At 29.1% G+C, this 18,085-nt stretch overlaps 1 protein-coding gene across 1 annotated transcript; it reads right to left on the reverse strand.

Moving 5' to 3' along the window:
* Positions 1-7,901: 7,901 nt before the first annotated feature.
* Positions 7,902-13,661, reverse strand: LOC107449642 (uncharacterized). Its single transcript, XM_016065232.4, has 2 exons — positions 12,679-13,661; positions 7,902-8,721 (listed from the first exon to the last, which is right to left on the reverse strand). Exons 1-2 carry the CDS (start codon positions 13,506-13,508, stop codon positions 8,298-8,300), a joined length of 1,254 nt encoding a protein of 417 aa, XP_015920718.3. The 5' UTR covers positions 13,509-13,661; the 3' UTR covers positions 7,902-8,297.
* Between the last annotated feature and the right edge of the window lie 4,424 nt (positions 13,662-18,085).

Raw genomic sequence — 18,085 nt, forward strand, 5'->3', positions numbered from 1 at the left:
ATGATCACAAACACCAAACACATAGCTTGTAACAATGTTAATAATGAAGATTTACCACAATTATCAGTATTCTCGAAGATAAATACTATCGTAATTATTTTTAAAAATTTTTGACAACTTAATACAACGATACTACAAAATTTTTAGTCCTACTCCAAATTATTTATAAATAAACACTTAGCACTTTTTTTTGTTTTCGTTACATTATTAGATTTATCAACAAAACAAAAAAAATTTGTAGTAAAACACCAAAAGTGAAATGAACTTAACATAAAATATTTTTCTACCCTTGATATTTTACAAGTACCACAATTACAATTTTCTCAACGAATTTGCACTTAGTACAATATTACTTTATTTGCTCATGATGGTTCTACTAATCTTACACAAGCGAACTCCACAACACTCGAGAAAGAGGGACCCAAACCTAGGGGCCGGACTGTGCGCAAATCATTTAAAATAACTGGTAATATATGACCGGCTGGCAACAATTTTCAAATAAACCAACACTTTTCCTGTGAAATGAACATAATTAAAGCAAATTACTCGCGTTACATAAAGCAAATAGGAAAAAAAAACAATTAATAAAAAAATTACTAATATTACAAGAAAACGGGAATGTCCTTTAAATGCTAATGTCCTGAAACTGATCCTTTGTTAAACAGCATTCTTATTGACAGCTAAGTTAACGCTACTGAGAAATGAACATTAGCTTCTAGCTTGCTTAGAAACTGTTTGGTTACACTAAAGGAAAAGGCAACTCAAGATAGGGTCGCGTGGTATCAAATTTTGAAGAAGGCCCGGTCCCATTTTGGGCTGCTAGGCCACAGATGAAGGGAGAAAAGAACATAATACAGGAAACCAAAAATTAACGGTTAGTAAAAATGTACTGTAAATTCCGGCATCATAGTTCTATAAACGGAATATTAATTAATAGTAATGTACACAAAAACTCGGTATAGTAAGGGAAACGTTTAAAAAATATGGGCGAATTAATTTTGTTTGGTTGTTAAAACTTGGGTTCATTTTTAACATTGAAAAAGCACGTTTTAAGCTGTATCTGCTTCCTTAAGCAAATATTTTGAGCTATATATTCATTTTTCAATCACGCATTTCAGGCTATACCCATTTTCTAAGGCAGACATTTGAGCTATATTTTTCGAACTCGCTTTCCAAGCCTTACATTTTTATTCAATAAAGCACTTTTAACTATTTCCATTTTTTCAAAACTACATCGAAGCTTTGTCCATTTCTTTAGCACGCATTTTTAAGCTATGTCAGAAATAGGAAGCTGTATAGCGAAATAATTCTTGTCAACGCTTACTTTATAACTCACTTTGAACAAAGGTTCGCGTATTACATGCCAAAAAAAGAAGTTTTTTTATTCGATTTAGTAGATATTGTTAACTGTCAGTGATTCGCTATCTTACAGCTTTATGTAATAAAAGATCATTTTCATACGGTCTTTTTTTTTTATTAGTTACATATTTGCTTTCATATGTTAGGTTAATACTAGTAAGATCAACATACATAAATCCGTGTGACGTCAACGAATTAAGATAGTGAAAAACCTATGAAAGCGTGTATTTATTCAGCTGATGTGTGCTCTTTTTCAAAAAGGTTAAATAAAAGTATATCAAAGAGAACGAATAAAATTAATGAAATAATACTATATGTAAATTAACCTCTATGTTTATTAATTTAAATCTTTTTGTTTAAAACCTTAACAATGTAACAAAAGAGAAACAAAAATCATGTATAAAGTAGTTAAATACTGCAATTCCAAAGGAAAGTTGCGCAATGCTGCAGAAATTCCATAAGAAAATTTAAACCAATGGAAAATTTTTAGGAATAAAACAATGAAAATAGAAAAATAACAACCAAACCTGACGGGGTCAAGTTGTACCACCTACGGAAGTCATAAGAACACAAAACCTTTTCTATCGAGCGAGCATGACAATTGTCTAAAAATTGCTTTCTCTGTACCCCAAAGGTTTTGTAAAAAGTCCAGAAAAAGGAAAAAGAAATGCATAATACAAAAACAAAATACAGAAGTAAATTACATAAAGTAATTACAAAAGGAAAACATTATTGAAAAAACCTATTTCAAAATAGTCCTATTTCAACCTATTCTTGTTGTGTGCTTTGGTTTGAAATAGGTCTATTTTTAAGTAGGTTTGTTTAAAATGTTTTCCTTTTACAATTAGTTTATGCAATTTACTTTTTTCGTTTTTGTATTATGTATTTCTTTTCCTGTACTTTTTACAAAACCTTTAGGGTACAGAGAGAGCAATTTTTAGACATTTGTCGTGCTCGCTCAATAGAAAAGGTTTTGTGTTTTTGCGACGTCCGAAGCTGATATATCTTGACGACGTCAGCTTCGAATGTTATTTTAATATTTTTATTGTTTTCCTCTGTGAAACTTAACAATGGAAAGTCGCTGTAAAAAGGAAACAAATGGGAAAAAAATGCTCTGTAGTAAGCGTCAGTTCAACTAGATAATGTGTAGCTGGGCAAAGAAATATCGCAATACTACAATACTAATAGTTCTCCAAAAATGATTAAAATTATTAACGTCATTAATAATTATGGTACTTCTCTATTTCAGGAGAGGTAGTAAAAAAACTGTTAAATTACACTTTAGAACAATTTTTTTTTAGTTTCGTTACATGAGATTTTTTTAACGATTCACGTCGCTGATTGGAACAATTTTTTTTTATTTCCGTTGCATGAGATTTTTCTTAACGATTCACGTCGTCAAGCTTAATTTTTTCCTTCTTTAAATGATATTTTTAGGCTATATTTTATATATAGCAGGAGGCCACATAAAAGTTGCAAAAACTTTCTAGGGGGGGGGGGGTTAAAGCACATTTCTATACCCTACTAGAATTGCAAAGGAAACCTTGCCAGGCAAATGTCGTCCTACGCGATTAGGGGTTCTTCCCTATTATGACCTGTTCAGGAGCACACGAAAAAAAACAATTCATGATAGGGAAGGGCTCTTAGTGGCACGTGAGGACATTTTCGAGCATGGGCTTCTGTGCAATTTTAATCCTGATAATGTGCCGTAATTCCCCTGTCGCAACATTTAAACGATCCCTTATTATATTTAACTTTTTTAAACAAATACATTTTGACAAAAAAATGGACTTAACTGTCATTTTTTTTAAAAAACTGGAGCTTGGTGAGAGAAACCGATTGCATATTTGAAATCAGCAGTGCAAACTATTATTATAAAAAAAAACTGGAGCTTGGTGAGAGAAACCGATTGAATATTTGAAATCAGCAGTGCAAACTGTTATTAAAAAAAACTGGAGCTTGGTGAGAGAAACCGATTGCATATTTGAAATCAGCAGTGCAAACTGTTATTACAAAAAAAAAACTGGAGCTTGGTGAGAGAAACCGATTGAATATTTGAAATCAGCAGTGCAAACTGTTATTATAAAAAAAAAAAAACTGGAGCTTGGTGAGAGAAACCGATTGCATATTTGAAATCAGCAGTGCAAAAGTATCTAACATCTGTTAAATATCTCCATACGACAGAAAGAGGAAAGAAATTTGTTCTCCAGTGTAATTTTTGTGTCTAAACGATATTACAAATGGCATGTTTTCGAATGATTATATAGATCTTTTAATAATTCATTTTCATTTGATAGCTAGCTTTAGCATGAATTATTTTACATGCGAATAAAATTATTTGTTATCACGAAGCAATTCCATTGTTTAGTGTTCTTATACGCACTGTTGTGTAATGAATAAATTTAATAAATCAAAGACTAAGTCCATTTGTGAAGTGGTTGATGAATCTAGAGCTATTTTATAAACTGAAACATTAGATTTTCTATTCATCTTTCTTTACTTTCTAAGCACAGGCGTTTGGTTTGGAAGTGAAACTTGAGCCATTTCTACTGATGTCTACGATATATCGATTTTAGAAGCATTTTTTAATTAATTTTAAGATATATAATTATTATTATTTTTAATGTAAACTTTTAATTTCCTATGATAATTTGGATTTTAACACAAATTGATAGATTTCGAAGCATTAAAATTTTGAATGGTGAGGGTGACATTGAACATTTTAATGAAAATGAATATAAAATTCAGATGCTCTTTCTACAGTGATGCACTTTTATCATTAAAAGATATTTTAAAAAAAGCGATGGGGAAAGAAATAAGTTTGTTTATTTAATTAAGTCGCCACTTTTTTTTTACGCTGACTCGTTACGTGGCGTGTGATTATTTCTAGGTCTATTTAGAGCTAATACAAGATTCTAGTTATCTGCTATTAAATATTTATTAAGAAATATTATATACTGTGATCAAAAAGTACTCGAGATGGTAGCATGAAATAATACCGAATACCTTGCAAATAAAGTGTACTTTACCTTTACCGCTAGTATACACAAAGTTTAAACGAGAGAGAAACGCCAGTGATCCACTGAGCGCCGATTGAGAATTTTTTGAACAGCTACGTATCCCATATTTAAAAATTTACTTATCGGAATTTGCTATAAGCAAATTCCGATAAGTATGTCTGTTCCGATAAATATGTCTTTAAAAGACGTACTCATTTTGCTTGCATTACACACACAATCAGTACGCATATTTTGAATTCCACCAAGGTCATTATTTCGTGACCTCCTAGTTTGATTCTGACTCAAAAGTATTGTGTTGGTACGTATTCTCAGTACATACGCCTGCCGGGAAGATTAGAGACACCTGGACTTTTATAACATATTTTTAGGATTATTTCTTTGCGATGATATCTTTATGATTATTTCTTCACTGTGATAAAAATACCTTTCAAAGAGAGCAAAAACAAAATAGAGCATCTTTTTTTCGAGCAAAAATAAGATATTTATGTAGCTATATGAAATAATTGTTCGATTGATTATACTACTGCCTTTTTTTCGACTTTGTAACTTTTTATTTGCTATCATGCTTGCAAATTTAAAATTAACATTAAAAGCATCTGACAGTAGATAGCTACAATCTGACTGTAGATAGCTATATATTGTAGCATTGTAATCTGATTGTAGATAGTTACAGACCTCAAAAGCTCTAAGACACATTTAAGCTTAATCAAACAGCAATAAAAAATTTAAATAATCCCCTAAAAATATTATATTTAAATAAAAATAATAATTTATTTATTAAATTTCGTGGTTTAACTAAAGTTTAATATAAAGTTTTTTTTTATCAATTATTAAATTATTATTCCGTTTGTATAGTTCATTTATTTTTTTAAATGAATACGTAATAATATTTCAATTTATAACCGTCGTTGAACAGTCGACCAGATTTTTGCGTTTACGACTACTAATGTTCACCTTCGTAGCCTTGCAATTTTAAACCCAATCCAGAAGACAAAAGAACACCTGTATCAAGTGTTGGGAGAAATTTGCATTCATGGAGGACTTTTTGATGGAACTAAACGGCATTTACCTTACATGGAGAGGAAAACTTCTCACTTTTAGCCTGACAGCAAGGGAACTCTAACCCATGATTCGACTATCACTGAGGTTATTTTTACGTCAACAGTGTGGTCGGTGCGAGCCGGGTGGAGAATTTGTTCTGACCTACCATCACTGGGTTTCGAACCCGGGCCACCTCATTGAGAGACGAGCGCTTTATCCCCTGAGCCACCACGACTCTATACGTTATAAGAGATGCAACTATGTATTTCTTAAGGGGAGCATATAACCAAATAAACTTTGTTTTTATTATCTTAATCAAATCAAAACCACCGAAAAAAATTTTAATGAAGCTTAGGTTTTTAATTCTGCGAAATTTACATGTTGTGGTGTAATTTATTTCACATTTTGCCATAAAAAAATCATTTTACTAATGTAGTAAAAGTATTTTAGTAATTTGCATGGCTGAAACCTAAAGAATTTGGTCTGTTTTAAATTACAATAACACTATTAAAAATAGCCAATAGACACAGGCTTTAAGGTATTATTTTAAAATTTTTGCATTGAATACACATGCATATTTAATATGAAGTCAATTAAATGATATTACGTCTAAGTTTATTGTACTTAATTGTCGTAAACTGTAAAAGTTTTGCCAACATCTTCAATGTATATTTTGATATCTTTGCCTAGTATGAATTCATAAAAAATTTTAAAAAATAAAAACGAAGAAGGATTAGAAGCCGCAAATTATTACTTAACTGTATACAAACTGAATAATATCTAAAGTGAACTGAAGATACGCATAAATTAATATGACTTAACTTAAATTAACTTACATAACTTAAAATGACGGATCATTGACGAAACAATCACAGAGCCCGTGCTAGGAATTCGTCATCTCACCAAATGCGATAAAATCGTAAATTCGGGGTAAAAAAAAATTATGTCTTAGCAAAAGTATTGGCGTGATTTTTTCTGTCAAAAAGAAAAATATATATTCCCCTCGATCCTGGGGGAAGAAAAATTTTTAACACAGCTTGTATTTTTTATTAGATTATAGCAATTAAGTGGCCGCAAGTTGCATATTATCAACTAACTATTTTTGCAAAGAAATTATTTTTTCGTAGTAATAACCTGGCAATAACATATTCAATTAGGTGACAGTAACATAACGTTGCTTCCGGCTTATCCTTACACTGCTCTAATCTAATAAGTGATCAAAAAGTAACCTCAGCTAATTCCTATTTCTTTTCCTCAAAGACGATAAAACATCTACATTTTTCATCCCCTCTTCCATTCATTCCTTCAACTGCAAAATGAGATTTGATTTGAATTTGCATTTTTATAAAATAATTCAATTTATAATAAATTTGTATTTTGATTTACAGTTTTCTACGAAAAAAATATCAATAATGCCTATGCCTTTGGCTAAGAATTTTAAAATATGGCTAATACTTTTGATATATTTGGCTAATTTACTGTCTAATAATTTGAAGTCGTTAGCTCGGGAACTGGATTTAATGTATCAAAACCAATTTATTTGCTGTGTAACATCAGCAAAAAAGAAAATTAGTTTTTTTCGTCTTTAATATTTATTAAACAAATTAATTGGTTTTGAAACTTTGCGTTTGTATACTCTGAGCCACTGCAGCAACAGATCGTATTGATTTCCCATTATACCAACTCGATATTTTCTGGAAATGCATATAATTCAAAATAACATGTTGCAAATTGTTTTTGCGTGTTTATGGGAAAGAGGCATAATTTTTTTATTCATGGGCTTATTTATAATATGATGCTGTTTATTCAACGAAAATTAATTCCCACGTTTTATCTGTGCATAAATTAAATGTGAATGCCTGCGAAAGATTAATCTTACTTTCTATCGGATTAAGAGTAGGGGGGTTTTGACATATAACGTAAGCAATTAAAGAGGAAAGGGCTGCAATTTGCTTATTTTTACTGCAAAGGCAATGTTTACGTATGATCCTAAAATCAATATTTTTAATGCTATAAAAATAGCTGAAAAGAAATATTTTAAGAATCACATTTGGAAAATTTTTAAATTTGAAATAACAGATAATTTTGGTAAAAGGAAAAGATGGAAAAAAGGTTACATCGTGGAGTTTCAAAATATTACAGAATAAATTAAAACATAAACGCTAAGTTACATATTTCATTTGAATTTGATCCTAAATTTCATAAAATTGCATTACTGCAATAAAAGTTTAAGCGAAAAGTTAAAGCAAAGTTTGTGATTTGCTTATTTTTGCTGAAAAAAAGCGAAGGGAAGTCCGAAATTGCAAAAATATACTTACGTGATATTTGGAAGTCCCTTAACTTTGACAACAATTTGTAAAATTTGAAATAATTTTTTTTCTCTTTAAGTTAAGCATTTACTATCTGCATGCATAGTTCTTTTTTTACTCAATTTTTGAGGAAACTTTTAACAATAATTAACAATATTAATATTAAAAATAATTAATAATTAAATAACTTTATTACTTCGTTATTGCATACCCGTGTAGAATTACATTAAACTATGTACACAACATACTATCTCTTATGGCAAGCAAATACTTTCACAAAATTTCACATTTCATTTGACATTTCACAAAATCACTTATCTTTTTTGCTCAACTAACAAAGAAACACTCTGCGTTGTTTAGTGAAAATTTCTTCTCAAACAGGCTCGCTGCTTAACAATCACGGAAAATAATCTCAAACCAACAGTGGTAATCAATAAATTTTGCTGCTTATAAGCAGTTTTATGCTTATATATGGAAAGAATTTCATAATTTTTTTTTCTGTTCGGAAAATATTTTACCTAAAAAATGCAGACTGTTCCCTTGTTGATAAATTTACACTAAAATTCAATCAGATATCATTCAAATTCACTATTCCTAAATAATGGTGCAAAGTCCGGGGTATAAAGAGACTCTCTATACCTTTGGGAAGCTGAAAAGAGTCCGCAAGACTTGATCGTACCGCACATCTTGACAGATGCTTTAGCGTTCTGGGTGTAGATACAAGGTGAGTGGTGCCAATTACGCATCTTTCGTACAAAATCCAAACACGTAAAACTTCCACCAATAAAAAGTCATTGTTGCCAGCTAAACATAAAAAGTCACTGCTTGTCAAAAAAGGATCGGGTATGGAGCACCATAGCAATTTTAGAGCTTTCACTGAATTATGTTTTAATAAGAAATACGCTTGCAGTACACGGAATGTTTTTCTCTGTCTATTCATGTCGTTTAAGATATCATTGAATTCTTTCCTTTCAGCTGCTCCAAGATCATTTCTGGAAAAAAAATCAAAAACACATTTGTTATCAACATATCAAAGTGGAAATGCAATTACTTTATTTAAAATTTTTATCATACACAAAGGCAGATATCAATTTGAAAATTGTCAGAATTCGTTTCTAAATAAGAATTACGAAATGGAGTTTTTTTAACCTGTCCTTGTCAATTTTTTAGGGCTCTGTGGGTTTTGTAATTTGAAAAATAAAAAGAAAATTATTAACACTAGAAGGACAAATGTACCAATTTTCCCCTCACATTTATTTTTTTTTCTTAAAAAATTCAGTAATTCATTTCTGAATTTTCATAATTTTATCCAGTTTAAGAGCCTATTTAATCATGCAAGGGTTAGCCATATAGGAATCATCGTATATATAGAACCATATACCTAAAATGGCCTTTTTCTCTGCTAAAGTATTTCGGTAGGTACCTGATAACTCCAGGTAGCTTTGGATATTGAGTACTCTTTAGTAAGCGTAAGGTATTCAATTTTATAAAATAGAAAAAAATATTTCAACATATCTTCGTTCTACAGTAGACTGATCGTAAAACACGGTTCTCAGTATATCACCGAAGGCAAACACCTCTGGCTGGGGTCAAAATGAGGGTGGGTGACCACTTTGATCAGCCTGTGAAAGTACCGAGGGTGTACGGTATTTGTCATCGTTAAACTGTCTTGAGTAAAGTGATTGACTTCGCGCGTAGGTCGTCGAGCTACCAAAGCAAGGGTACCCTTTTAATGAATAAAATAAAACGAAAATAGTTCAAAATATAAATTTGGGACTTCTAACTAATAAATATAATAATTTTTAATATTTTTAACGAAAACTATTAATTTGGAACTAATTGTGGGGAAATTGGTATTTATATAATTCTCCTCATATTAATGTTAGAAGCGATAAAAAAGGAATTCGGCTCTCGAGAAACTCTTTAAGTTTAAAACGTTGACTTTGTTCATAATTTAATAAATAAATCTGCAGCTAATACAAGCATCCAAGAAACCCATAGGAAGACGCTATAGGAAGATATATATAGACTTTAGGTGCCCAAGAAAACCATAGAAAGATACTATACACACGGACTGGTTTAAACTCCCGAAACTGAAATAACAAATATAGGATTTTTCCCACTAAAACAAGAATACTAATTAAAAAACTTTTTTTCAACAATCAAACATTTTTTTTCTTTGAATTTCCAATCAAAAATCAAATTTAATTTCTTTGCGTTTCATAATTTGTGCATCTAAGAATTATATTTAGAGCATAATGGCACAAAAGCCGAATGCGACTTTATTGCTCCAAAGACAATATCGATATTAAGGACGACGCAATACTTTCGTTCTATATATGTTCTGTACAATACTCCTGTAACCATGATAAGCTCACAAATTGACAAAATTAAGGTATGGTTAAAAACATATATGTGAAGTGTAACGCATGTATAAAGTGTAAAACAAAATTAAATTAAAATTAGGAAAAATCTAAGGCAAATCAGAATCTCTGAACTCAAATAATATTTCTATAAGAACTTTTTTTTCGTTAAAATGTGCAATAATATTGAAATTTTATTAGTAGTCAAGTATATTTGTCAAAAAAATGAAAAATACCAGCATTAATGATATTAATGGCCAGCATAATGGAGAGAAAAGCTCTGAACATAACACTTCCTTAAGTTTCTAAGGAATAGAAATTTTTGTTCTAATAATTTTGAATACGTAAGTTGTTAGTTATAAAATATATCAATTACGATTACAAGAATGTTGATTGCCCGTCCGAGTTTTATTCACCTGCGACATTATTAACTATATTTTAAACATAATACAAGCAAACATAGATATAAAAGTTTGAAACCTTATCGAAATAATATCCTGGCTACGATCCTGATGCGTACAAACCGTCACGAAAGTTAGAACTAAAAAAAATGGTACACCCTGCACTAATTAATGTGACCCCCGATAAAACGACCAATGCATTAATTCATGTTCACTTTTGAATAAAAGCAATATTATTTTAATATCCAGTAAAACAGACGCTCTGGACTGTTCATTCCAATATAACGACAGAAATTTTGTTATTTCATTTCAAGGAAATTATTTAAGTCATTATTTCCTTTGATATTGCAACACAATAAATGTAAATAAAAGAAGAGTGACATGATTCTTAAACTCTTCCCCGAAGTTCTAGAATGGTGGTAATTTATGGTAATCCATGAAGTGTGTAACTTTCTTTTCGAAAGATACAATAGATTTATCAATCATATTTTTCTGGTTTGAAAATTGAATTTACTCCTTTTGTAAAATGTCCGTGCCCATATGTGTGTTAGTTTTAAGTTAAAACATGTGGTCTTGTTATCTTAACGTATTTTGTTTATCGGAAATGACAACCTCAGAGCAGGTTAATTATTTTTAATGCATTTTTCCTCTATGAAATACTACCTTAAAGGGTACTTTTATACAAGAAAAAAATTCTGTTACTACCAATTTTTTTTATTAGTTTAAAAATTCCTAAAGTTAAGCATTGCTTTGTTAAAATTAGCCAAGTATTTTTTTAGCTATGATTTCATAATTGCGATATTATGCACCCACAATAAAACGATCCCTTGGTCCACGAAGTTCTTTCTATTGCGTGTCGGTTTCTATGACAACAGCCATTTACACATTCTTTTCACAATTTCACAGCACAGTTTTTTGATTCAAAATTATTAGAAAGGCCGTGATTAGAACTTTCAGAAATTGCATTATTTAAAAACTGCAATTTGCTACAAAAGTTAGACAAAAAGTTTGAAAGTAATGTATGTAATATGTTTTATAATAATATATGACTGGTCGATTCAAATTACGCATCTAGCGAGCACTGACCACAGTGCTAACAAAAAAATATCCTCAGTGGTAGACGGATCATGGGTTAGAGTCCCCTTTCCGTCAGGCTAACCGTGAGAAGCTATCGTGGTTTTCTTCTCAATTTAAAGCAAATGCAGATTAGTTCTATCGAAAAGCCCTCCATGAAGGCAAATTACCCCATTACTTGATCTGGGAGTTCCATTTTTTTCTGGATTGGGTTCAAAATTACGGCCACGTAGTCGAACATTGATAGGCATAAACTCAGAATTGGATCGGTTGTTCAACAATGGTTATAAAATACAATAAAATACCTTTTTTAAAACTAGAAATTTTAAAAAAAATATCATTTTTACTGAAAAATGATTAATTAAGAAGGATTGTTTTATGTATAATATTCACTAGCCAAATGTATGCTTAATAGTGTGCAAAGATACTTATACTTTCTACAACTTCAAAATGAATCCAGCCAAGTCGTTTCTTAAATTACAATCGATTCAAATTTCGCATAAGTAATACATTTAAAAATCTAAAGCAAATACGAAACATGGAAATCTATTAATAAAGCTCTATTCTTCTTGTCCTATATTTAAAACCTATTCTACGAAGAAAAAAAATTGAAAAATTTCTAAAATTAACGGTACACATAAATCTTTTAATAAAATTCAATTTTTTCTTATCCTATATCAAAAACCTTCTCTTTTAAAATACATTGGGAAATTTTTTCATCGAGTTTATCAAAGAAATGTATACATAAATGTATGCTAAATATTATATATCAAAAACAGGGTACGCTAAATCAATCTTATATAATATAATAAAAAGTGAACTATTATCGCATAAGGAACATTTTCTTTAAAATTACTGTTCTAATAAAAATGAATCTCTGTATATTTATATGAAAAATTTTATTTTAATAAAAAGTTAATGATTTTTAATATTTTTTAAAAATACCTTTCAAATTAGTGGAAAGACTACACATATTACTAAAAAAAATTATGCGTTTATAAATGGCTATTTTTTAAGATTTTAATTTTCTCGTTTAAGCATTACCGAACATAGAAATTTCACAGTAAGAAGTTATGCTCTTATGTATAAAATTAAAGAAACGAAAACTTACTTGTAATAATAAATAATCCATGCCTTTAGTTTGCCATAAAGCATAGGAGAAAAAACAGACTTCACACCAACTGTTAGAACATGTAAAAAGTTCCTGGTGTCTGTACTGAGGAAACATGAGCACATAGTTACTTCAGCTATCAATGATTCACGCCACAATCCCCAGACAGGGAACTTCTCTATCAGAACACATTTGAAAAAGAAACATAAATCCAGGCTGTTTCTAAAAAAATCTCGGTAGACATCCTGCCTAAGACAAAATGTTTTAAAAATGCCCACCACAAGTCGGGTCCATCTTGTTTTTATCTGACGCGATAAAATTAAATTTCTTAAAAGAGTCCAATACAATGTCATTTGTTTGAAGAGTCGATGTCTGGGTAAATATCTGACGTATATTTTTTCTATTATTTTCAAGGCAAATTGAAAAGTTGCGGTTGGATCAGGAGAAGAAGCTATCCTGCGATGCAATTCTTCCATCAAATCACCACTCCAAGAGCACAAGCCGATGCAATTAACCTTCTTTATTACATTGAGCGTTTTCTTACCATCTAGAAACATCCATACATTATTTACTTCTGAAAGCGGTTTTGCGTAGAATTGTTTGGTACCAATTCCATCCAGACTTAAAGTAGAAACGAGTTGAAGATCTAGATGTACTCTTTTCTCACCAATCGCATCCAGCTTACTATATCCATGCTGTTTGAGAAATCCTTCAAATCTTTCCACTATCATCGGAAATTCCGTGTAGTTTTGACCGGGATTCAGATCTAAGACATCAATCCATTTAAATCGATTGAAAGTGGCATCATTCCTGACCATTGGATAAAGCATTATGAATTAATATATAAATATCCGAAAATTTTACATTTGTTATTTGCTTAGAAAGTTCAATTATAATTTTAAAGGAGGCCGTAGTGCAAAATATTTCTCGTGTAAACGTACCGCTGAAACTTATAGTTCTGTTTTGCTTCTTTGAAAAGGGTCTGTTATCACATGTGTGTAGTCATATTTATCATTGGTGATTATTCACAGATAAACTACAGAATTTCCAGATTTGAGAAAAAGCGCTACCATATGAAATCTCTATTCTTTTCTAATATTGTATTTTATCAGTTTTTTGTGCTAAAATTACTAGTTTGACACGTGAGAAAACCGATTAATCAATTGTTATCATGACAAATCAGTTATGTCTAATCCTTACATTCTTAACTACTCACTCAGTCCTTAACGTACAAACTCGGACATAAAGAAAGCTACAGCAAATTTAATTTTCAACAGTTCCTTTAAAAGCTGATAGTTAAAGACAAATCTGTAGAATGATATTGATTAAATGCTCTATTTCAAGGATACCCCATTTCAGCTGAGTGTATGGGTTAAGAATAGGGGGTGGACATTTCAGGGTCATTAGACTATATGCGGAGAAGGAATGACGAATGCATAACAATAAAATCATTACTGATAAGGCACATTCTTTCGTCTCTGAGCTTAGAGATCTTTTTACAAATTAAAAAATGCTTCGAAACTGTAAAACAATTTTATTGAAAAATGTATATAAAGTAAATAAGAAAAATAAATAATATAAATATATATGTAGTATATACAAATAATAAAAAATATAAATAGAAAATATAACCTGTTCACATGAAAATAATTTCGAGTAAAATTAAAATAATTATTTTTGTTTCTTACTGTTTAATTTAATTTTGATCAAAACTATTTAGAAGTTGCATCCAAATATATTAGGCACGTAAATTATTAAGGCCTGCAAATATATTAAGAAAAGTAATTTTAAATAACAAAAGAAAAAAATATCACAAAAAATCAAATTTTTAATAAATGAGGAAAAGAAAACCGATGAGGATACATAACATCCATACATTATACATATAAAATAAAATATATATTAAATATATACAAAATAATATATATATAAAATATGTATAAAAATAAATGTAAAATATATATATATAAATAATAAATAAATATAAAATACATATCAAAATTAAACTAACGATATTTAATTTTCAATTTTAATTATTTCCTCTATTGTTTTCTTCAAAATATAGAGTTATTCTTACAATTGAAAAATGCTTCGAAACTGCAAAACAACTTCATTGAAAGATAAATATTATAGATGTTAAGTTTTGAATTTGATTTTTTCCTCTATTGTTTTCTACAAAATTTAGAGTTATTCTCACAAATTGAAAAATTCTTCGAAACCGTAAAACAATTTTAATGAAAAAAATATATATAGCAGTTGTTTAGTTTTCAGTTTTAAATACTTAGCTCGATTATTAATCTGCTAACTTTTCAGTAGTGCGTCTTTTCGATTTATGCATCAATTTACATCAGTCCCCTGAAAGACATGAAAACGGTGCTTTACCGATTTGCGTGACTTAAATGCCTATCTTATCAAGTAAGATAGTACTTCCTGCATAATATTGTACGCTGAATCGAATGAAATCAAAACAAAATTTACAAAACCAGCAATTTAAAAATTTAAGTTTTTATGCATAGAAAGTACATTTTGTACTTTTACCTGCCTAAACATTTGATGGGTATAAGTACAAATTTATTAGATAAGTGTAAGAATTATGTGATCGTTATAGTGACAAACAAGATAACGGATCATAAGCAATTTTTATGCTAAATTGAATGAAACTAAAATCAAATAGATAATGCTAATAGTGTACCCGTTATAAAGGTATTATTTATAAAAATTACTATTTTTGTATTTATCCCTATATATGCAAATAAAATTGCCATCTACACAAGTAGAGCATTTTTAAAACAAAACAAAAATTCCTGTTTTGGCTTACCGCCTAGTAAAACTGCCTAGTAAAATCCAAACTAGGCAGAAAGAACTAATAGTTATAAAGTTATAAGCGTTTTATCCGCAAAAAAAGAAGTCAAAGTAAAAAATTATAATATAACTTCATTAAATTAATGGATTATAACTTAATCATTAAATTATAACATCAATAAACTTCAAACTTTCATCACTTACACCACTCAACAGTGTGTTTTTAAATATAAAATGTAAGATAGTCTTCTCATTAGAATGGAAGTTAAAACGGGTATTGAATTAAAATTTCTGACTATTTTTCTCCACATAATTATAATAATACAATTCTGCACTCTTCGTTTTCAGAAGGTTATTTAATCTTACACTTCTGATAATTTCTAGTTTTATGAAAAATACCTTTTATCTTTGTATTTAACAATGAAAAAATCAGCTCAGAAGAAAAATCAACTATCATCGACTCAAATAAGAATAAAGTTGAATTTTAAAAGAACAATTTGGAAATGAGCAGTTTTACACTTTATAAATCACTATGGTGTTGCCGTAAATAAATGATGTCAGGATTTTTTTTCTTTTTTAAATAATTTTGACCACTTTCTTCTCTTTGTCACAAATGTCACACTCTACTACCATACCCCTCATCTTCTCTCCTTGTCACAGTGTCACATATTATCTAAACATATCTAAGCAGTACAGAAAAAGAAGAAAAAACACGTGTTGTAAATGGTATTTCAAATGTTATTTTTTACTATCAACTAAGCTTTTTATGACTATTAATGCTTTTATTGCTTTTTATGTAATGATGGGATATATACTTAGTTTGAAGGTAAAAATATAAAAACAAATATTATAATTATTTAGAATGTGATTTTAAATATTTTTATTATAAACAAAATGTGTGATGACACACTCATATTTTAATTCCACTCCTATCCACCTTTCTATCTTTAAGACACTTAAAAATTTTGGCTCCGTATTCGACAGCTTTTTAAGTTCGGTATCTTTAGTGATTGTAGTGATTTAAAAAACATAAATACTATTTCAGATAATCTATACTAAAGTAAGAAGAAACCAGAAGAGAAAAAAAAGACAATCAATAATTTATATTCATTTTTCGAAAAAAGTAGTGTGCTTAGAAAATTGTTAGCTGTTTTGCATCAAATAATTTTAAGCAGCGGAATGAAATTAATTTTTTAGCAATGTTTTATTCTTAGCTAGCAGACAATAATGCTAAGCTCTCTTTTTAAAAAAACTTGACAATAATTTAAAAAGGAACTTTACTTTAAAGAAAACCTAAATTAAAATCTTAAAAAAATTGATTATTATATTAATGAAGAAATAATATACGTAGAAGCGTAAAGAATAAGATTTTTAAAAATGTTAAAATTTAATTAAATAGTTGGTAAAATAATTCTGCGAAATTCTCCTGACAGGTGATTAAAAAATTTATTTTAAGATTAAGACGATATATAATATGTTGAGAAATTTTAAGATGCTAAAAAATTTTGGCTACTTATTCGTATTAATAATTATAAAATATACATTGAAGAAATTGATAAAAATATAATTCCAAATCTATGCAACGTATGTATATCATTGAAATTGTATCAATTATTGAGAAAACAAACTAAAAAATAAAATATAATCACATTAAATAAGCACAATTTGGTGTTTTAATCAAATTCTATTAGAAGCATGCTTTTATAAAACTCGACATTCGTTGAATAAAATGTTTTTTATTCAATAAAATGTTTTATTCAAATTTTGTTTAGTAAATTATGGATAAATTTTTAGACTACTAAAAAAAAACATCGTGTTTTATACTTAAAAGAAATAAAAATAAAAAGATTAGCAATCGGTTATCAGCGAAGAAAATATGATTGAAATTTTACGCTACGAGCGCAAAGTCAAGTTCCTCGTAAGTTAATCACATTTTAATATTAATCGCCCCATTTAAATATTTCTTCATTGTCGCCAAATTATTTTTTTAAAAATAATTAATTTTTAATTTTTCTCAGCTTCTATTTGATAAAAGCAGTTGAAACTTTAGATTTTTCAATCGAAAAATATGTTGATTAATTATGGTATAAAAAAAATTCATACCTTATAATTCAACATTTTTTCATCCTCAATTTAAGTAAATAATAAAAAATAATAAATAATTATTAAAAAAAAATTTTGCCGGAAATTATCCTTGGGTAAATAAGTTTTATGAGTGGGTGCAATTTTTTTAATTGCTTTTAAATTAGTTTTAAAAATATTAATAAAAACGCAAAAAGGAAAATTAAAGTTAAGAGGTCCAAACTTTGAATCGCCCTCTGGACCAAACTATGAGGACCACATCTCCCAGATTGCGGCTACCCCCTATATTTTGAAGATTAAGAATCCAAATATGCAAAAAAAATATATGTTTATTCAGAGAAAGTACGTTTTTGTGTCCGATTTCGTAACTTAATTAATAGTTAGCACTAAACAATTAGCATATTTGAGGTCAACCCCCAGAAACCATTAAGATTGGCACTTAGTACGTGAAAATCGGATCATTAGAACGAAAGTTATTCAGGATGATATCTTTTTTTTTTTTCTTTTTTTTATGCCGACTGCA

The sequence above is a fragment of the Parasteatoda tepidariorum genome, chromosome 1 (assembly GCF_982258835.1).
Source record: "Parasteatoda tepidariorum strain Cologne lab strain chromosome 1, Ptep-v5.0, whole genome shotgun sequence".
NCBI classification, from domain to species: Eukaryota; Metazoa; Arthropoda; class Arachnida; order Araneae; family Theridiidae; genus Parasteatoda; species Parasteatoda tepidariorum.

Excerpts from the sequence above, each read along its gene's own strand:
- LOC107449642 (XM_016065232.4), bottom strand. The coding sequence starts at position 13,508 with ATGCTTTATCCAATGGTCAGGAATGATGCCACTTTCAATCGATTTAAA. Across the intron at positions 8,722-12,678 it reads TGGATTATTTATTATTACAA|AAATGATCTTGGAGCAGCTG; the intron begins GTAAGTTTTCGT and ends TTTTTTTTCCAG.